The sequence below is a fragment of the Rattus rattus genome, chromosome 8 (genome assembly GCF_011064425.1).
Source record: "Rattus rattus isolate New Zealand chromosome 8, Rrattus_CSIRO_v1, whole genome shotgun sequence".
NCBI lineage: Eukaryota > Metazoa > Chordata > Mammalia > Rodentia > Muridae > Rattus > Rattus rattus.
Window position 1 is genome coordinate 56783319 of NC_046161.1, and position 17500 is coordinate 56800818.

Genomic DNA, 17500 nt, shown 5'->3' on the forward strand with positions numbered 1-17500 from the left:
CGTGCACCACTGTCACTAGGACGTTGGTGTTTCTAATGAGACCAAGCGTGCTTTTTCACAGATCACAGAGCGTCCTTCTGAATGGGCAATTTCCAAAGCGTGATCTGGGGTCCACTGGGCTCTTCAAGCCCTTCCCAGGGACCAACTAGATGTGGTAGCTGGCACGGCGCTTGAGCTCGATTTCTGGGCCCATGCAATGTCAGAAGAAAACCAGCCGCGGTAGATCGTCCTTTAACCTTCACGCGCACACCACACGGCACTTGCGGGCCCCTCCCATAAATAAATAAAATACAAATAAAAAACAAGACTTTTAGGGAATTCATGAAATCAAACCTACTTTCAGTGCAGCGCGGAAACACCCCACTTCTGCTTGTCTGGTCTCTCAGGAGCGTGTGGTATGTTTTCATTTTTTACTCTTTTGGCAACTTCTCATGTGATACAGCCACAGGCTGAATGCAGAAGCAGATGTGAGTCCAGCTGTGCTCCCTCAAGCCAGAGGGATTTTGGAAAGTAGAAACCGATCCCATTCTTCTCACTCACTTTTGTTTTCCAGTGCTGAGAATCTAACCAAGAGCCTTCTACATGCTAGGCTCACCACCTACTCCTAACCTCTCGCTAACTATTTCAGTCTTAGAAAATATTATTTCTCATTCAGATATTATTTTTCATAAAAATATGTCTTCCAGGAATATATGGAATGAATTTGCTATGACTTTACTTCGTTGATGCATATTTTAGAGATTCTAGTTTTAAAGACAGGGCCTCATATCGCCCAGGGTAGTCTCAAACTCTTTCTGTGAAGAGAATGGCTTTGAACTTCTGATCCTCCAGCATCTTGAGAACCGGGATTACAAGTCTATGGTGTGAGCAGTCTATGGTGTGAGCAGTCTATGGTGTGAGCAGTCTTTGATGTGAGCAGTCTATGGTGTGGGCAGTCTATGGTGTGGGCAGTCTATGGTGTGGGCAGTCTATGGTGTGGGCAGTCTATGGTGTGGGCAGTCTATGGTGTGGGCAGTCTATGGTGTGGGCAGTCTATGGTGTGGGCAGTCTATGGTGTGGGCAGTCTATGGTGTGGGCAGTCTATGGTGTGGGCAGTCTATGGTGTGAGCAGTCTATGGTGTGAGCAGTCTATGGTGTGGGCAGTCTATGGTGTGGGCAGTCTATGGTGTGGGCAGTCTATGGTGTGGGCAGTCTATGGTGTGGGCAGTCTATGGTGTGGGCAGTCTATGGTGTGGGCAGTCTATGGTGTGGGCAGTCTATGGTGTGGGCAGTCTATGGTGTGGGCAGTCTATGGTGTGGGCAGTCTTTGGTGTGGGCAGTCTATGGTGTGAGCAGTCTATGGTGTGGGCAGTCTATGGTGTGGGCAGTCTATGGTGTGAGCAGTCTATGGTGTGAGCAGTCTATGGTGTGAGCACCACATTTTGCCTGTGCAGCACTAGGTATTGAGACCAAGGCCTCCTGCATGCTAGACAGGCAGTCTGCCAGCTGAGCGATGTCCCCAGCCCCAGACATTTCATGCTTGTGATGAACATGCTAAATGATGACAGATATAACCCATGCACAGGAGAGCCTTTTAGAATTCCTCGTCTGTCATCCACGCCGGGCCTGCAGGGTGCATGGAAATTTTCACTATTACAGCATGCCTGTGGATCAGGGTACCCGCTCCCTGTGAGTGGTCCCCCAAGAAGGTGAACAGATGAAGTTGAGAGGGGCGTGTGTGTGTGTTGTGTGTGTGTGTGTGTGTGTGTGTGTGTGTGTGTGTGTGTGTGTGTGTATCAGTTTTCAGGGAAGGCAACTTCTCTGTACAGAATACAGAATTTGGAAGCTTTTAAGCAGCTTGTGGTGGTTTGAATAAGAATGGCTCCCACAAGCACATATATTTGAATGCTTAATCACCAGAGAGTGGCATTCTTTGATAGGATTAGGAGTAGGTGTGACCTTGTTGAAATAGGCCTTATCAAAGGATGTGTGGGTGTGGGTTTTGAGGTTTCAAAAGCCCATGCTAGGTCCAGTTCCCCACCCCCTCAAACTAGTGAAAATTGATGATGATGATGATGATGATGATGATGATGATGACGACAACGATGACGATGACAACAATGACAATGACGTCTGGAGGTTAAAAATGCTGCAAACAAGCTGAACACAACTTTAAACCCAGTAGATCAATGAGAGTCAATCAGTCTGGTTCACATAAAGAAAATCCTGCCCAGCCATAGTTACACAGAGTGAGACCCTGTTTCAAAATTTTTTTTAAAAAAAAATTCTGCAAATATTTGAATGCTTCCCTGTGTAGCTCAGGGTGGCCTTGGACATGTGACCCTCCTGCCTCAGCCTCCTGAGCCTGGGATTCTAGATGTGTGTTACCATGGGTGACATCTTATTTACTCGTTTGTTAGGTTGTCCGTTGCTATGGTCCTGGCTGGTCTGGAACTTGGTATGCAGCCCAAAGGTGACCCTGAGACAGCTCTGCTCCCCCAGTGCTGGGATCCCAGTGTTTCCACATCTGTCTGCTAGCACTCTACATGCTCCGGAGGACAATCCAGCTGGACAGATTCCAGTGATGGAATGCTGGCTGGTAGCCATGTGTCTTCAGAGGTGAATGGGGTCGCCTGGCACCTCCTGGCACCTTACTCACGCTCTCTCCTCACGGGGCTGTACGCCTGTTCTCACATACTCCACAACCTTCCTCGTTCTCTATGAAATGTTCAGCGTCTGTGAATTGCTTATGCAGGTCTTTTGTCCACTTTCCTTTTGTACTGATTTTTCTGGAACTTTCTATGTTCCAAATACAACCTTTCATTTGTTATGTACTAAAAAGATTCTGCTCAAGCATGCGTTTCCTTTTAACTTTGTTTAGCGTCTCATTGTGGTACAGGGATTTAGTTGTTTAGAGAAACATCCTTTTGTATCAGTCGCTTCCCTCATGGTTTGGGGAGACGCTTTGCCATACCAAACCTTTCTACACGGCATGATTTTTAAAGAGTTCTCCCAGTGAGATGGGAGTGCCAGTGAGGTGACTCAGTGGATGAAGGGGCTTGCTGCCAACTGTTGATGACCTGAATTTGTCACCTTGGACCTATACCCCACACATGCATCATGGCACAAATGCTAAAACACACACACACACACACACACACACACACACACACACACACACACACTCCGCTAACACATCACACATATATACACATATACACATACCACACATATACACAGACCATATATCCATACATGCCGCTAACACATCACACATATGCACACCACACACATATACACATATCACACACAGATACAGGGATCTGTGCATATATATATACAATATATGCACACATACATCATATACACACAACACAGATACAGACACAGACACACATGCACACACCCACACACACACACACCCCACATACATACACACATTCTTACATCACATACACGCACACAGACACAAAGTAATAAATATAATTTTAAAATTAATATTAAAAAACCTTTAAAATGTTTTCTACTTTTTTTTCTGATATACGAGCACTCTTCTTTATTCTATGCCTCCCTCCCTCCCTTTGATAAAAAAACTCTTACTTATGTACCTGCTTCAACCTCCCAGGTTCTGGGATTATAGCTGTACAGGCTCTCTCCTCTCCTCCCCTCCCTTCCCTAGCCCTTGCTCCTCCCCCACCTTAAGCATTCATATCTTCACTCCATCTAGAACTGTTGTACAGAAAGATACCAAGTGCTGACTCTTGCAAGTTATGAGGCAGAATGCGGCACGGTGCAGGCAGTGGTTTTGTCCCATCCGTCCCGGAGGACCACATGCCTGGAGCTGAGCTAGCTCCCAGAACAGAGAGAGACCTGATCTGGTTTGGAAAGTGAAGGAAGCTGCATCTCGGAAATCCACAAGCAGAGCTGACAACTTTACTAAGGAAACAGCAATCTGTCTCTACTGAGACTGTCACCAAGATACCTCTGCAGTGCAGCTCCTGGGCAATGTCATGCCTGGTCCTATTTGAGACCCATGTGGCCAATGCAGGAGGAGACGTGACCCTGCTTTATCAGTACAGGGAAACGAAGGGCAGAAATGTTGAGAGACACCAGAAGGCCACTTGGTTGGCAAGTGGGAAGGAAGGCCCATATCTCCAACCTCTAAGTCACTGCTCCTTAGACCTTTCTGAGATCTAGCTCTGTCCTCAGGGACACTGGAGCTGGCTCTGTGGTGGGAAAGAGACCTGCCTTACGCATCCCCAAAGCTGTGCTCCCTCCAGGGGAAGAAAGCCTGGGAATGGTCCCCACTGCCAGCTGACTACATTTCTAGAACCAGTGTTTTCTTCTGTGAGCACCTCCTCCCGGAGCTGGGATGAGTCAGGCTAGGAATGGGAACTCAGGCATAAACAAGCGAAACTGACAGCAAGCACTTTGCCTGAGGCTCGTGACCTCCCACGGGCCTCCTGGGACTGTGCCTGAACGGCTACGTAGACAAAATCTCTCAGCAGTAAGCTTTGTGGGTTTCACCTGTGGCAATCACGTAAGCAGCCTGGAGGTGAAAGCCTCCAGGCAGGAAGTGGGCACCAGGGCCCAGCAGATGGTGGGCAGCCTCCCAGCAGAAGGCGGTTCCCTAAGTGTACAGTGTATAAGTTTTTGCAGATCCAAAAGTACCACAGCTGTCTTTCCTCCAGCTCTATACCAAATGGACACTGAGATAGAATGACGGGACCCAAGCTGTCCCCAGAGACAGGTGTGATCCAGTCCTCTAGGCAGGGGCCCATCCAGATGCACAAAAAAACAGATCTCAGGCCTTCTGGGTCCAGCCTTGTTACCAGGGCAACCAGGGCCACTTACCTGCTCCAGGGGGATGACGAGGAAGGAACCACCTCCTGCACTCTCAGTGACTATGGCCAGGAAGCGGGCATTGACTGCACAGAAGTGGTTGTCATGGACGTTCTTGGTGATAGGGATCCCATCAAAGCAGTGCTCCCTGTTGGCCACTTTCCCATACACGTTCCGAAACTTGGAACTTCGGTACTGCGGTCGCCAGGACATCTGCAAGGGACCAGCAGAGACAGGGTTAGGCTGACTACTACTTCATGGAGGAGCTGGATAGGGCACTGGGGAGTCAGAGGTGAGGGGAGCAAGGGATCCCTTGGGACCAGCCATTTTTATGGAGGGCCGAGAGGTGATGGAGTCACCAAGAGCATGGGACCTATAATGGAGGGTCTTGCTGACACAGACCCTGAAACAAGGATGTTCACAACCTTCCTGTGTATGGTCCACATGCCCAACCATTTAAGGAAGCAAGCCACCACATTTCACCATCTCCTGCTCTGATTCTTTCTAGGACTTCTCCCCCCATGAGCATGCCCTCAAAGATCTCTGTGTTCCACAGCTCATCACTGCCACCAACATTGTCCTCATCAGGCACAGAAAGGCTAAGTGCCTGAGACAAGGCCACACAGCTGAGCGTGCTAGAGGGGAAGGCATTGGGTGTTGGGTCTTTTGAGTGTGGGATGAAGTACACAAAGTGTGACTCAAAGGTCACCTATGTCAGAACCACTGACGGTGGGGGAGGTCGCTGAGTTCCTGGGTCATTTCTTGAAAATGCAGCTCCTGGGTCCCACTCTGGGCCTAAGAAACCCACTGCAATGTTATAGGAGTGTGGTCCAACACTCGGCAAGCTGACTCAGTTTCCTTGCCCCCTTGCACACTCCCAAATAACACAGAAGCACCCTGAAGTTTGAGAGTCCTTGTTCTATAGAATAGAGGTGGCCCTCCTCGGCCAACCCCACCCACCATTCACAGTCTAGGCTCTGACCAGTCAGCGGGTTCTGCTTCTGATGTATTTGGAGGGTGAGCGGAGGATCTTTGGCAGCCTTCTATGGGATGGTACCTTTGGCAGGGAAGCCATACCGATCTTGTAGTGAGCTCAGCTTGGGCCACACAGAGCAGGTGCTCGGTGATGTCTTGGTGCAATGACCACACATCTGGCTCACAAGCTCTGTACTGATCTTAGCCAAATGCCAAGAAGGAATCTTGTTTTTGTTTGAGACGGGACCTCAATATGCAGCTCTGGCTGTCCTGGAGTTCACTGTGTAGACCAGGCTGGCCTTGAACTCACAGAGATCCACCTGCCTCAGTGCTGGGAGATGAAGGTTTTAATTTTAGTAGTTATATGTTTATTTTAATACCTTAGAAAAAATAACACATATTCCAGATCTTTGATGTCACAAAGACTATTGTGAATGAGTGCTAATGAAGCAAAATAAAATAAAATAAAAAAGAAGAGGAGGAGGAAGAAGAGGAGGAAATATCAGTTTAAAACTACAGTGTGAAAAATATACTACACGTCTGTCACTTGCTTAGAGAGCCATCCCAGTGTGAAATTATAGAAATCCGCTGTCCCTGCAAAGTAGAACATTCCAGTTCCATAGGGAGGTGCTGTGTTTGCTCATTCCATCTTCTGCCGGTGCCATTCTGGTCAGGCATGCCCTTTTTCCTGCCCAGCCACAGCTCAACCTCAGGGCTAGCCTCAGCGCTGACCTCAGACCTGTTCTTGTTCCTGGTCTCGCCCTCAGTCCAGGTTTCCCTTGAGGAAAGCAGGAAGAGGGACCAGGGCCTTCTGAGCAGGGCTGAGCTCCAGCGTGCTATTCCTGGCCTGCCCAGCAGGGATCTGTAGTCAGGAAGCCCCTTTAGGTCCCTGGCCTGATGATGGCCCAGTCCTTCCCACATCCTCCAGGGAGCCCCACCCAGTGGAAGGCAGATAGTTCAGATAACCTCCCAGAGTCAGTGCTTCCAGTGGCTGGGTCCTAGAACCTGCCCATTTCCAGTGAAGACCACACTGTGAGGCCTCCCGGAGTGTCAAGGGAAGGGTGACAAGCCTGATTGGAATCTACACAGACCTACGTTCAAGTCCCATCATTCTGCTGAGTGGCTCGGGCAAGCCTCTGAAGATTTCTGTGCCTCTCCATCTGCTCTTACAGAGGGAGGCATATTAACTTCCCCTCACCTCCAAGGGCATCGGCAGAGTCAAGGTCAAGCCGCCCAGCTCATGCCCAGCACAGGGCACGCTAACTCTCCTGAGCCTCTCACACTTCATTTACCCAAGACGCTCCTGGGGAGCCCTCAGCTGCTTGTCTCAGCTGGCATCACCTACGCCGCTGCAAACGCCTCCCCCTCCTCTCTCTTTCCTTTTTTCCTGCTCTCTCCCACTCTCTATCCTTTTCCCTCTCTCTGCTTGGCCCGGCTCCCAGATCTCAGGTACACTGACAGACAAGATGCCTATGTGGCTGGTTCTCGATAGGCGTGCTGACTCGCTGCCTCTTTCTAGAACATGTAGTCCAGGCTGTCATGAAATTTGATATGTAGCTCAGGATAACCTTGAACTCCTGATCCCCCTGCCTATATCTCTCAAGGGTTGGGATTAATCACACCAAGATTGGCTAATGCTGTGCTGGGGAACTGAACCTTGACCTTCATGAATGCCAGGCAAGCACTCTACCACCCGAGCTACCAACCTAGCCTTTACTTTTGTATTTCTGCATCCTTCGCTATGGACTCTATGTAGCTTGGGCTGGTCTTGAACGCTCCATGTTTGGCCACACGGAGTCACTTTATAAACAAGGTTAGCTCGCAGCTGAGGCTAAAAGCTGAGGTCAACAGACCTATCTGGGAAATGTGGTCCTCACTCTCTGTAAGATTTGGGGCTCTGTGTTCAGGGTAAGGAGTCCTTCCTCTTGAAGGGTGATAACCTCTGGGAGTCTCCAGGCCAGGGTACACAGCAAGGCTACATAGCTATGGTCACGTAGACCTAGGTAGGGAAACCCTTCAAATGATGGGGGCACCATATGAGCATACTGGGGAGGGGGCATCTGTGCTGCCCAGGGGTTAGAGGGAATGATGTTCTCTCTCTGTCTGGCCCTATGGGCCCACACTGGACCCTATGCCTTGGTCCCTATAGCCAGTTGACCTTCGAACTCCAGCTTCAAAGACAAAGAGCTTGTCTCCCTGTCACTTGGCAGTGGGAAAAGAAAGGGCCGATAAGGTGTCTCTGGGGAACTTGGTGACAGGCTTGGCTTTCCCTTCCCTTCATCAGGAGAGGACCTCTCTGAATTACCACTGAGTGGGGAAGGGCTTGCTGGTGGGAGCTGTGACATCTCTGCTGGAGAGAGGAAGTGTACCTCAGCAGTCTAAATAATTAGAACTTTTAGTACTGTCAACCATAGGTAGGAAAGTAGGCGCGGCGTCACCTTGCCCAGAGAGAAGCAGGTGCCAAGCTATGTGCCCAGAGTGTGTGTGGCATCTCCTCCTAAGCTTTAGAAACCCTTCAAGGGGCCTCATCAGCCTAAGGCTTTGAAACCGGAGCAGCAACTTTCTGATTGAACTTCACGTTGCTGAGAAAATAAAAGGGGCTTTGTGTGGAAACCCCGTGGTAACTCTCGGTGCTCTCTGCTTGGCGCTCTCTGTCTTGCAGGAAGAATCTGAGTTAGCAGGGAAGAGGGCATCTTTATGATCCTCGGCCAACAATTCCTGGACAAGAGCCTCCGCTCCCCCGTCACAAGGGATGCAAACTCACCCTAGGGAACTGAATTGTGTTCCATGTGACCTTTCAGCCCAGCGTACTCCTCAGAGGAGTGGCTTACGCTGGGGATGGCGGGCTAGTCAGCTGTTCCCCTTGGTGGGCAGCAGAGGCAGAATATGCAGCCAAGGGAGTAGAGTGGAAGAAAGAGGAGGGACACGCAAATGGGGAACTGCCTTTGTGTCTTCATCCTTGCATGTTTGTAGCGTGCATGTATGGGTGTATGGGAGGTCACAGGCTACTAGAGCCATGAGGAGCCTAGATGGGCCTGGGCAAGGTGCTCACTGAGACTAGGGCCCATCAAGGCTAGCAAAGGCCCTGCTGAAAGAAAGATCTTGCTAACAGAGCCAGGAGGAAAATGAAACAGGAGCTAGTCAACTGTAGACGCACAAAGAATGGCCAAGATGGGACAAACTGGCTACTTCATTCCTCAAGAGCCATCCACCTTGAAATATATATATATATATATATATATATATATATATATATATATATATTTCCCATTTTCATGTGTGTGTGTGTACATGTGTCATGATACTGTGTGTGTATGTATATGCATCTGTATGTGGTGTGGTGTGTGTATATATGTGTATGTATGTGTGTGTGTGTGTCTGTGTGTGTGCACATATGTATCTGTGTGATGTGGTATGTGTCTGTGTACTGTGGAGGCCTAAGGTAAAATCATCTTCCATGGCTCTCTCACCTTATTTGATGAGGCAGGGTCTCTAAATCAAACCCAGGGTTCACCAATAAGGCTAGTTTCCCTAGCCAGCTTACTCTGAGGATCCCCCATTTCTGCCTTCCAAGTCTAGAATTACGGGAGGTCCCCCAACCCACCTGGTATTTATGTGGGTGTTGGGAATCCAAACTCTGGTCCTCACACATTCTCAATGATGGCGGCACCATTCCCTAAGCAAGTGGTTCTGAGCTGTATAAGAAAGCTAGTTAGGCAGGATCCCGAGTGAGCCGGAGAGCAGCCTACTCCTACTGAACGTTTGTGTGGAGCGAGTTCCACAGTGGGGGTGACGCTGTGTGGAATAGCAAGCAGGCCTGGCTTCAAGTTCCTGCCCTGCCTTCCTCATTGATGGACTGTGATCCATTAGTAGAAACAAACCCTTTCCTCCTCTAGGTCACTTTTGGTGACAGTGTAGGTCATAGCAACAGAATGAACAGCGACCATTGCTTTTCTAAGAACTAGTGTTCACTTACCCAGAGAAGGGTGGAGCTGTTAAAGCAATGTTCAAATACTCCCAGCTCTGACACCGACCGGGAGTGCTCAGCAACGCAACAGCCATTTGCTTGGATGGAGGTTTATTTCAGAAGGCTCTGCTAACTTGCCTCTGCGTGAGGCCAGCAGAAGAGCCACCCTAACCTAGAGATGTCCTGACAACCACCTCTGAGGGGCTGTGATTGCAGGGGCAAGAGGGACAACAGGCCAGAAGCATGTGCCTTGATTTTTTGGCACTTTGGGTCGGTGACTCACAGTTTAATGTGCTATGTGGGTTGGAGGAGGTGTGAGGGGACAGGAGACTCTGGGACTTCCAGGTTGGAATCTGGATGGAAAGAGGACATATTGGAATAGTTGGCTGAGGAAAAAATAGTTGGCTTAAGTCAGTGGTTCTCAACCTTCCCAATGCTGCGACCCTTTAATACACCTCGTGTTGTGGTGACCCCCAACCATAAAACTATTTTCGTTGCTACTTCATAACTGTGATTTTGCTATAGTTACAAAGTGTAATGTAAATATCTGTGTTTTCTGATGCTACCAAAGGGGTCGAGACCCACTGGTTGAGAACCACTTGGCTTAGGTGAATCAGGATGGCTGCAGGCAGAGTCAGGGAAGTCTAGCACCATTTGGTATACAGCTCTGATGAGTGCAGAGGTCTGACAGCTACAGGTCACCAGGAAGATGCAATGTGAGGGGACAGGGCAGGGGCACTAGAGGCCACAAGGCGCTTAGATGGGCTTAGGCAAGCTGTTCATTAAGACTAGGGCCCATCAAGGCTAGCAAAGGCCCTGTTGAGAAAAAGATCTTGCTAACAGAGTCAGGAGAAAAATGAAACAGGAGTTAGTCAACTGTAGATGCACAAAAAAACACCCAAGACGGGACAAATTGGCTACTTCAGTGTTCGCCTTCCAGAACATGTTAAAGGAAGGTACAAAGCCAGGGACCATCTTTCCCCTGCTCTTTGTAGACATCCAAGCAGGAGCCACATCACCCCTAAAAGGCTGCAGCCGTCACATGCAATGAGGATTAGGCTGTCTTTACTGATGGCACATGTATTTACCCTGGTCACCTGCAGGCGTGACTCATCTGTATCTTTGTGCAGTAAAGTTGGGAAGGGTCATATAGGGCATGAAGGTTGCACACTGCTTAAAGGGACAGTGTGAATGGTGTCCCTGGAGTCATGAAGAAGGGGTCCCAGGTGCAGGAGGACAGGGCAGGCCACCATTGTCATTCTAGAGAGTCAGCTGAGCAGACAAGACAAGCAGGAAGCTCTGAGAACCTGCTGGCTCTGCAGCAGAAGCTGCCACCCTGAGAGGCAGGAGGCTGAGCCACCAGCCACCCCAATTATTCCTGACTCAGGGGGAACACTGTGCTTCTAGTAAACTTCAGAGGTACTGAGGGATGGGCCCTCAACCCCAGCCACTCCCAGCTCTTCCAGCTTCCTGGCCATATTGGCTAGCAGAGGTGGCTCATTTCTGGAAACTCCAAGGGAGGCCTCTCCCTCCAGGGAATGCTGGAACTTCAGCAGATTGGTAGTTAGAAAACTGGCCCACCAGGGCCCTGCACCCAGCACCTGCCGTGTATCTGAGCTGCCACCTGTCTGGCACCCCATATGAGCTATGGAGTCTGGCTAAGCTTTGGGGTCATCAGTTGGTACCTGCAGCATCAAGGCTGTGCAGGGACACTAAAGTCAGACACAGCTGCTCCAAACCCCAGCACTGCCTTACAAACCTGTATTCGTTCATTAACTCTAAGAGCTGTGTTCTCATCTGTGGGAATGGGATACACGGGGCCTCAGGAGATGGCCCAGTCACTAAAGCGCTTGCCAGACAAGTATGAGAATCTATGTTTGATCTCTAGAGTCATTGCTTACCGAAAAATGAAATAAAATAAAAAAATTAAAAATATAATAGGCCTGAGCATGGTGGGATGTGCTTCTAATTCTAATGCTGGAGAGATGGAGACAGGTGGATTTATGGGTTTGTAGGTCAGCCTGATTGGTGAGTCCCAAGTTCTAATGAGAGAGCCTGTCTCAAATAACAAGGCAGACAGCTCCTGAGGAGTAATACCTGAGTGCACCTGCATACACACATGCACAAGCTCACACACACCTGCATACACACGCACATATACATACCTATACACACATGCTCACACATATCTGCACACACAGGCACATACGTACCTGCATATACATGTACACGCTCACACAGACCTGCATGCATATACATACACACCTGTGTATACATGAGTGCACACACATTCACATAGACATGCACATACACACACCTGCACACACTTGTGCCCACACATCAGCATACACTCATCTGCACATGCGCATACAGCTGCATACACACGCTCACACACACTCGCATACACAGGCACCTGCACATACATGCACACACGTGTGCGCATACCCACACACAGAGGAAATCTGCTCGGGTGGGGGTGCTTCTGGGAAAGATCTTTTTTTTTTATTAACAAAAGAAAAGAGACAGACAAGAAAAGTTCTTTCTGAGCCTGTTATCTAAGGCACTGCTTCCTGCCTTTGTTTGCATTTGACAATGTAAAGGCCAGAGCTGGAGCAGCCATCTTGAGGCCCGGAGGTAACAAGCACAAACCCAAAAGGCAAGCACAAGGAAGAGGCAGACCAAAAGGATTTAAAAATAAAAAAAAGCCAAGCAGGTGTTTCCCCTGCTAGGGCACAGGAAACCAAGGGCCTCTCCAGGACCACGTTCCTCCCAGCCCTCCAGAGAGGCCCCCGACCAGCTGATGTAACAGCCTGTGCCTGGCACACACATTACATAGCACAGGGGTCAGAACCACGATGGCTGGGGGAGAACAATGGATGACCTTCTCTCTAACTCTCTGGAACCGAGAAGCCCAAACAAATGCTGTTTGTCTGGTTTAAATCAGTTACCTTGGTCCTGGTGTCTCTTCATAGGAAAACGAAGGCAGCTAAGACACACCCCGTCTCCTGCCTGACCTGGCTATAGTTCTGCTCTCTGAGAGTCCCACATCAAAGGTGTGGTCACCTGAGAGCCACACTCTTGGCACCCTGCAGACTGGCTTCGGCCACTAACGTCTCTGCGGGATGATCCATGCATGTGAGACCTCAGCACACAGCGGACAGGAAGTGTGTGCATTTCCCTTGATGGTGGCAGTGACGGTTTACAGCCACGGTCTGGGTCCAGGCTGGGTTTCAGCTCCTGCCGGTTCCTGCAGGTGCTCCACTGTTGGGCACAGCTTGGACCATTGTACAGGGAGAGCAATAAGGAGTTTCCAATGCCTCTGAGCTCCTGACCTTGATGCCACTCTCAGGCATTAAATCACCCCTGAGTGTCCACTGTGGAGCTCTGTGACAGTCCATGGCTGCCCTAACCGACCCCTGCACATATGGTGGGGCTCCCTGGCATCTCCTCCCCACCCCCATCACCCGGGTCTTCTCTATCAACCCGGACATCAGTCTCCTTGCCCCTGTGGCACAATGCTGCTGACCTCCTCTCGCCTCTGCTTTGCCCATTCTACAGTTCTGTCTCCACGCCAACAACCTCCAGACAAGACTAGGGAATGACAGAGAAATGGGGATCCCAAGAATGGAGAAGTGCATCCCTTGGCTGTGGACACAGAGGCCAGGAGGACACCCTTGTCTGCCATTAGCCAGCTATAGGCATAGAAGCACTTGCTTTGCTGACCTAGGTGGTGTTCAGCAGGGAGGGCCCTGGCTGCATGACTGCTAGGCTAATACTTGTCATTAGAGCTGTCCATAGGACACCAGAACATTTCACAGAAAATGAAGCCTGCCTCTCTATTTCTCCTTCCTCCAGCATTGACCCTATAGATTATCGGTGGCAGTGAGAGGGGCCTCACCCTCCTTAGAAGCTTCTTCAAGGGCAAGTGAGATGGCTCAATAGCCAATAGTCTGTTGTCAAGCATGGTGGTCCAAGTTCTATCCCTGGTTTGGGTTTTTTTGTGTTGTCTTGTTTTTAATGTTTTGTTTCTTTCTTTAAATTGTTGAAGATCGAGCCTTTTTGCTTTGATGTTGCCAATGTGGAACAATCTAATCCTACTTGTGGATCAGACAAATTGCACTCCTGGCTAGCAGTGCTTTTGAGATGAAAGCTGGCTTTGGGAAGATAACTAAGGCTTACCCATATCGAAACATGGCTGAGAAATACAGGCCCCAGTCGCTGGCCCCCACCGGCTCCTGTATGAGTCCCAAGCATACTCTGCTGAGCTAAGTGAGCAGAGCCAAGAACTGCAGGCTGAACTGTTCCACTTCTGGGTTACCCTGGTGAAGCCCCAACTCTGAAAACAAGTGAGCTGTGGCAGGTCTGGAAGGAAGGAGGGACCACAGGACAGAAGGGCATCTCTGAGCGTGAGGGAAACACTTTCTACCCTAAGAATGATGGTTTCATAGCTTCCTGCATTTGTGACAAGCATAGCATGGGAACCTGAGGGGATAGGGAACCCTGAATGGGATAGCTTTGACTTCACATAAATTATATCTCAATAAATCTGACTTTAAGAAACTGCCTGGAGTATGCATGTGGATCATGGGAGAGGACTGGCCCAGTGTGTGCAAAGCCCTGGGTTTAATACTGGGAACTGCAGGGGCTCAAACATGGCCACCTCCCATCTCATCCTGACAGGTGCCACAAATGAGATGTGTTTTTGCTCTTCTTGTTGCTGCTATGACAAAGGCCTGATGACATCAACTTAGGAGATGAAAGAAAGGTTTGTTTAGGTTCTAAGGGAAGGCACAGCAGCATTCACCTCTCTCAGCTTCCTGGCTACAGACGTAGCGGACCTCAGCAGCTGCCTTGGGCTCCTGCTACCGAGCCTTCCCTGGGCTTCTCCCTAGAACCTAACCCACTGACCTGGAGCTGCCTCCCAGGCTTCCCGATTGTCCTCAGTTCACATGGTGGGTGGGAGAGCTAACGTCATGGCTGCTGTCCTGTAGGAGGGTTGGGTGGGGCGCAGCTGTGTGTGGGGTGGACTGGGGATCACATGAGTTTTCTCACATGTGCTCCCTGCCAGGACTCCTGAATGACCCCTGTTTGCGGGAGGGGTGGTGAGAAAGGACACAGGACCTAGGCTGGTAGTAGGCCTAGCTTCTGCTTGGCTGCCCTATGGAGTCTAGATGTCCTGAGCACAGAAAGGGGTGAATGAGAATGGAGATGTTGCCTTAACGCTCTAGCTGCTGCTCTAAGCGACCCCACTCTGGGGCTCCTTCGTCTGAAAAACAGATAGTGAAAGCGGATGTGCTGACACATTGCGACAATCCCAGATCTGGGGAAGGGCAGAAGAACAGTGACCATAGGGTCAGCCTAATTACACAGAAAGGCTATGCAAACTGGATCAATAAGTTAGAATAAAGTCGGGTTGCTGAGGATGGTGATGGTGCTGTTGGTGATGTGCTTGTCCTGTTCAAACATCTGCGTTCAGACGCCCAGCACCCACGTGAAAGCCAGGTACATACGGCAGCATGTAAACGGGGCTCCTCAAGGGTAGAGCTCGTGCCTGCCTTTCCTCTGCAGCAGCCTGGAACACGTGGAAGGAACTCACGGCGCAACCCATGAGGGAGTGGGTGTAGGGTGTCTCCCCTGAAGCTCTCCCTGGTGAGCTACTCTGTCTCTAATGGAGTTGGTGCTGTCCAGTGATAGGATGTTGGGAAAAGGTGAACTCCTCATCGCTGGAGATAAGGACACGGTAGGGCAGAGCTAGGGACAGGAAAGTGTGCAGCATATGAGTGTGTGGATTCCCAGTACCTGCGTGAAAACCTGGGTTTGGTGATACGTGCTTGTACTCCAGTGCTGGGAGCGGAGACAGGGGGATGTGTAGAGCTCACTGGCCAGTCAGCCCAGACACATTGGCAAGTTTCAGGTTCCACAGGGGACTCTGATTCAAGAATAGGTGGAGGGGGCTGGAGAGATGGCTCAGTGGTTAAGAGCACTGGCTGCTCTTCCAGAGGTCCTGAGTTCAAATCCCAGTAACCACATGGTGGCTCACAACCATCTGTAATGGGATCTGATGCCCTCCCTCTTCTAGTGTGTCTGAAGACAGCTATGGTGTACTCACATACATACAATAAATAAATAAATCTTAAAAATATAATAGATTGAGAGTCATTGAGGAAGACACCCAACACGAAGATGTATAACACATACACACACATGAAGATGTATAAACACACACACACACACACACACACACACACACAGAGGAAGATGTATTATACACACAAATGAAGATGTGTAATCCACACATGAAGATGTGTAACATATATAGGACACACACATGAAGATATATAAGACAGACACATGAAAATGTATGGCTGTACACATAAGAAAAAGAAAAGAGAAGTTGAGAGTTTCTTGGTGAAGGTGTTAGAGCTGGGACTCTTAGCAGTAGGTGCTGGTTGAGTTGGGGGACACCAAGAGACCTTTCTGACTCAGAGCAAATGGCAGGCTGAATTGCCCACTTTGCTTCCCAGCCACTGGTACCCTCAGACACACTTGACCCAGCAGTTCACTCAAATGAAGGTACGGTTATGCATGCTGTGTCATACACCCTACGCAGAAAGGAAGCCATTTGAGTACACATCTACACACACTCCACATTGTTCCCACAGTCACCCAGTGGCCACCATTGCCACCACTAATCTCCTGAGCATTGGAGGTCCGCCAGGCTTTGGGGTTTGTCCTCTGTCACCTCATGTCATTCTTATTCGTAAGAACCATTGTCCCCAAGCAAAATAAGAAGCACAAGCCAGGAGATTCCTAATCTCAGGCTGTAGAGTGAGGTTGAGCTCTTCTTCTCTCCATGACTTAAAATAACCGACAAGACTCACAAACATGAGATCCATCCTTTTGGGGACTCAGTTTGGTAGAATGGGGTTAGAATTTTTCAAATGTCATTATGTGAATGGTATAGTTACCAAGCCTCACCAATTCACCAATTCAAAAAAACGTTTTGTTTGGACACTGTGGTGTGTTTGTGTATCTGTATGTATGTCTGTCTGTCTGTATGTATGTATTTCTCTCTCTCTCTCTCTCTCTCTCTCTCTCTCTCTCTCTCTCTCTCTCTCTCTCTCTGCGCGTGCATGTGTGCGTGTGTGTATGTGTCTATCTCTCTATGTGTTTGTAGTCCTGAAGTCAATTCAGACATCTTCCTCAGTAGCAACCTTGAGACGAGGCCTTCAATGGAGCTTACTGTGTGGCTGGGCTAGCTGGCCACTGAGTCCCAGGAGCCCTCCTGTCCCCATGTCCTCTGTGCTGGGATTACAAGGTAATGGCACCATGTCCAGATTTCCCCTTGGGTTCTGCGTCTTGAATTATGCTTGCATGGTAAGCACTTTATGCCCTGAGCTTCCGCCCCACCCCCAAGTCTCCAAGTCATGGTGACTTCGGTTTTTCGTTTGTTTTGATGCAATAGTTGGATGTGCTGGGAAGGTACTCTATACTGTAGTCCCAACTCTTAGACCTTTCTTTAAGTGGCTTTGTTCTGAAACTTAAGCATCTGCCTGAGCCTCCTTCTAAGCAGGTCTAGATTTCATATCGCTGATATATATTAAAGAAATACAAGGCACATAAACCGAAGCACATCCATGGGCCTCTGAATCCACCTGGCATGGCACTGGTGTTCCTGGTCATTCCTCAAAAAGTATGGAGGGAGGTCCCTTCAAGATAAGGACCACATCTGTGTGA

General features: G+C 49.4%; 1 protein-coding gene across 1 annotated transcript in view; it reads right to left on the bottom strand.

Moving 5' to 3' along the window:
• Nucleotides 1-17500, bottom strand: part of Coro2b (coronin 2B) — a 111181-nt gene that overhangs the window by 59243 nt on the left and 34438 nt on the right. Inside the window, exon 2 of the mRNA XM_032909371.1 lies at nt 4834-5034. Coding sequence (XP_032765262.1) covers nt 4834-5034 — 201 coding nt within the window. The remainder of the gene's footprint in view (nt 1-4833; nt 5035-17500) is intronic.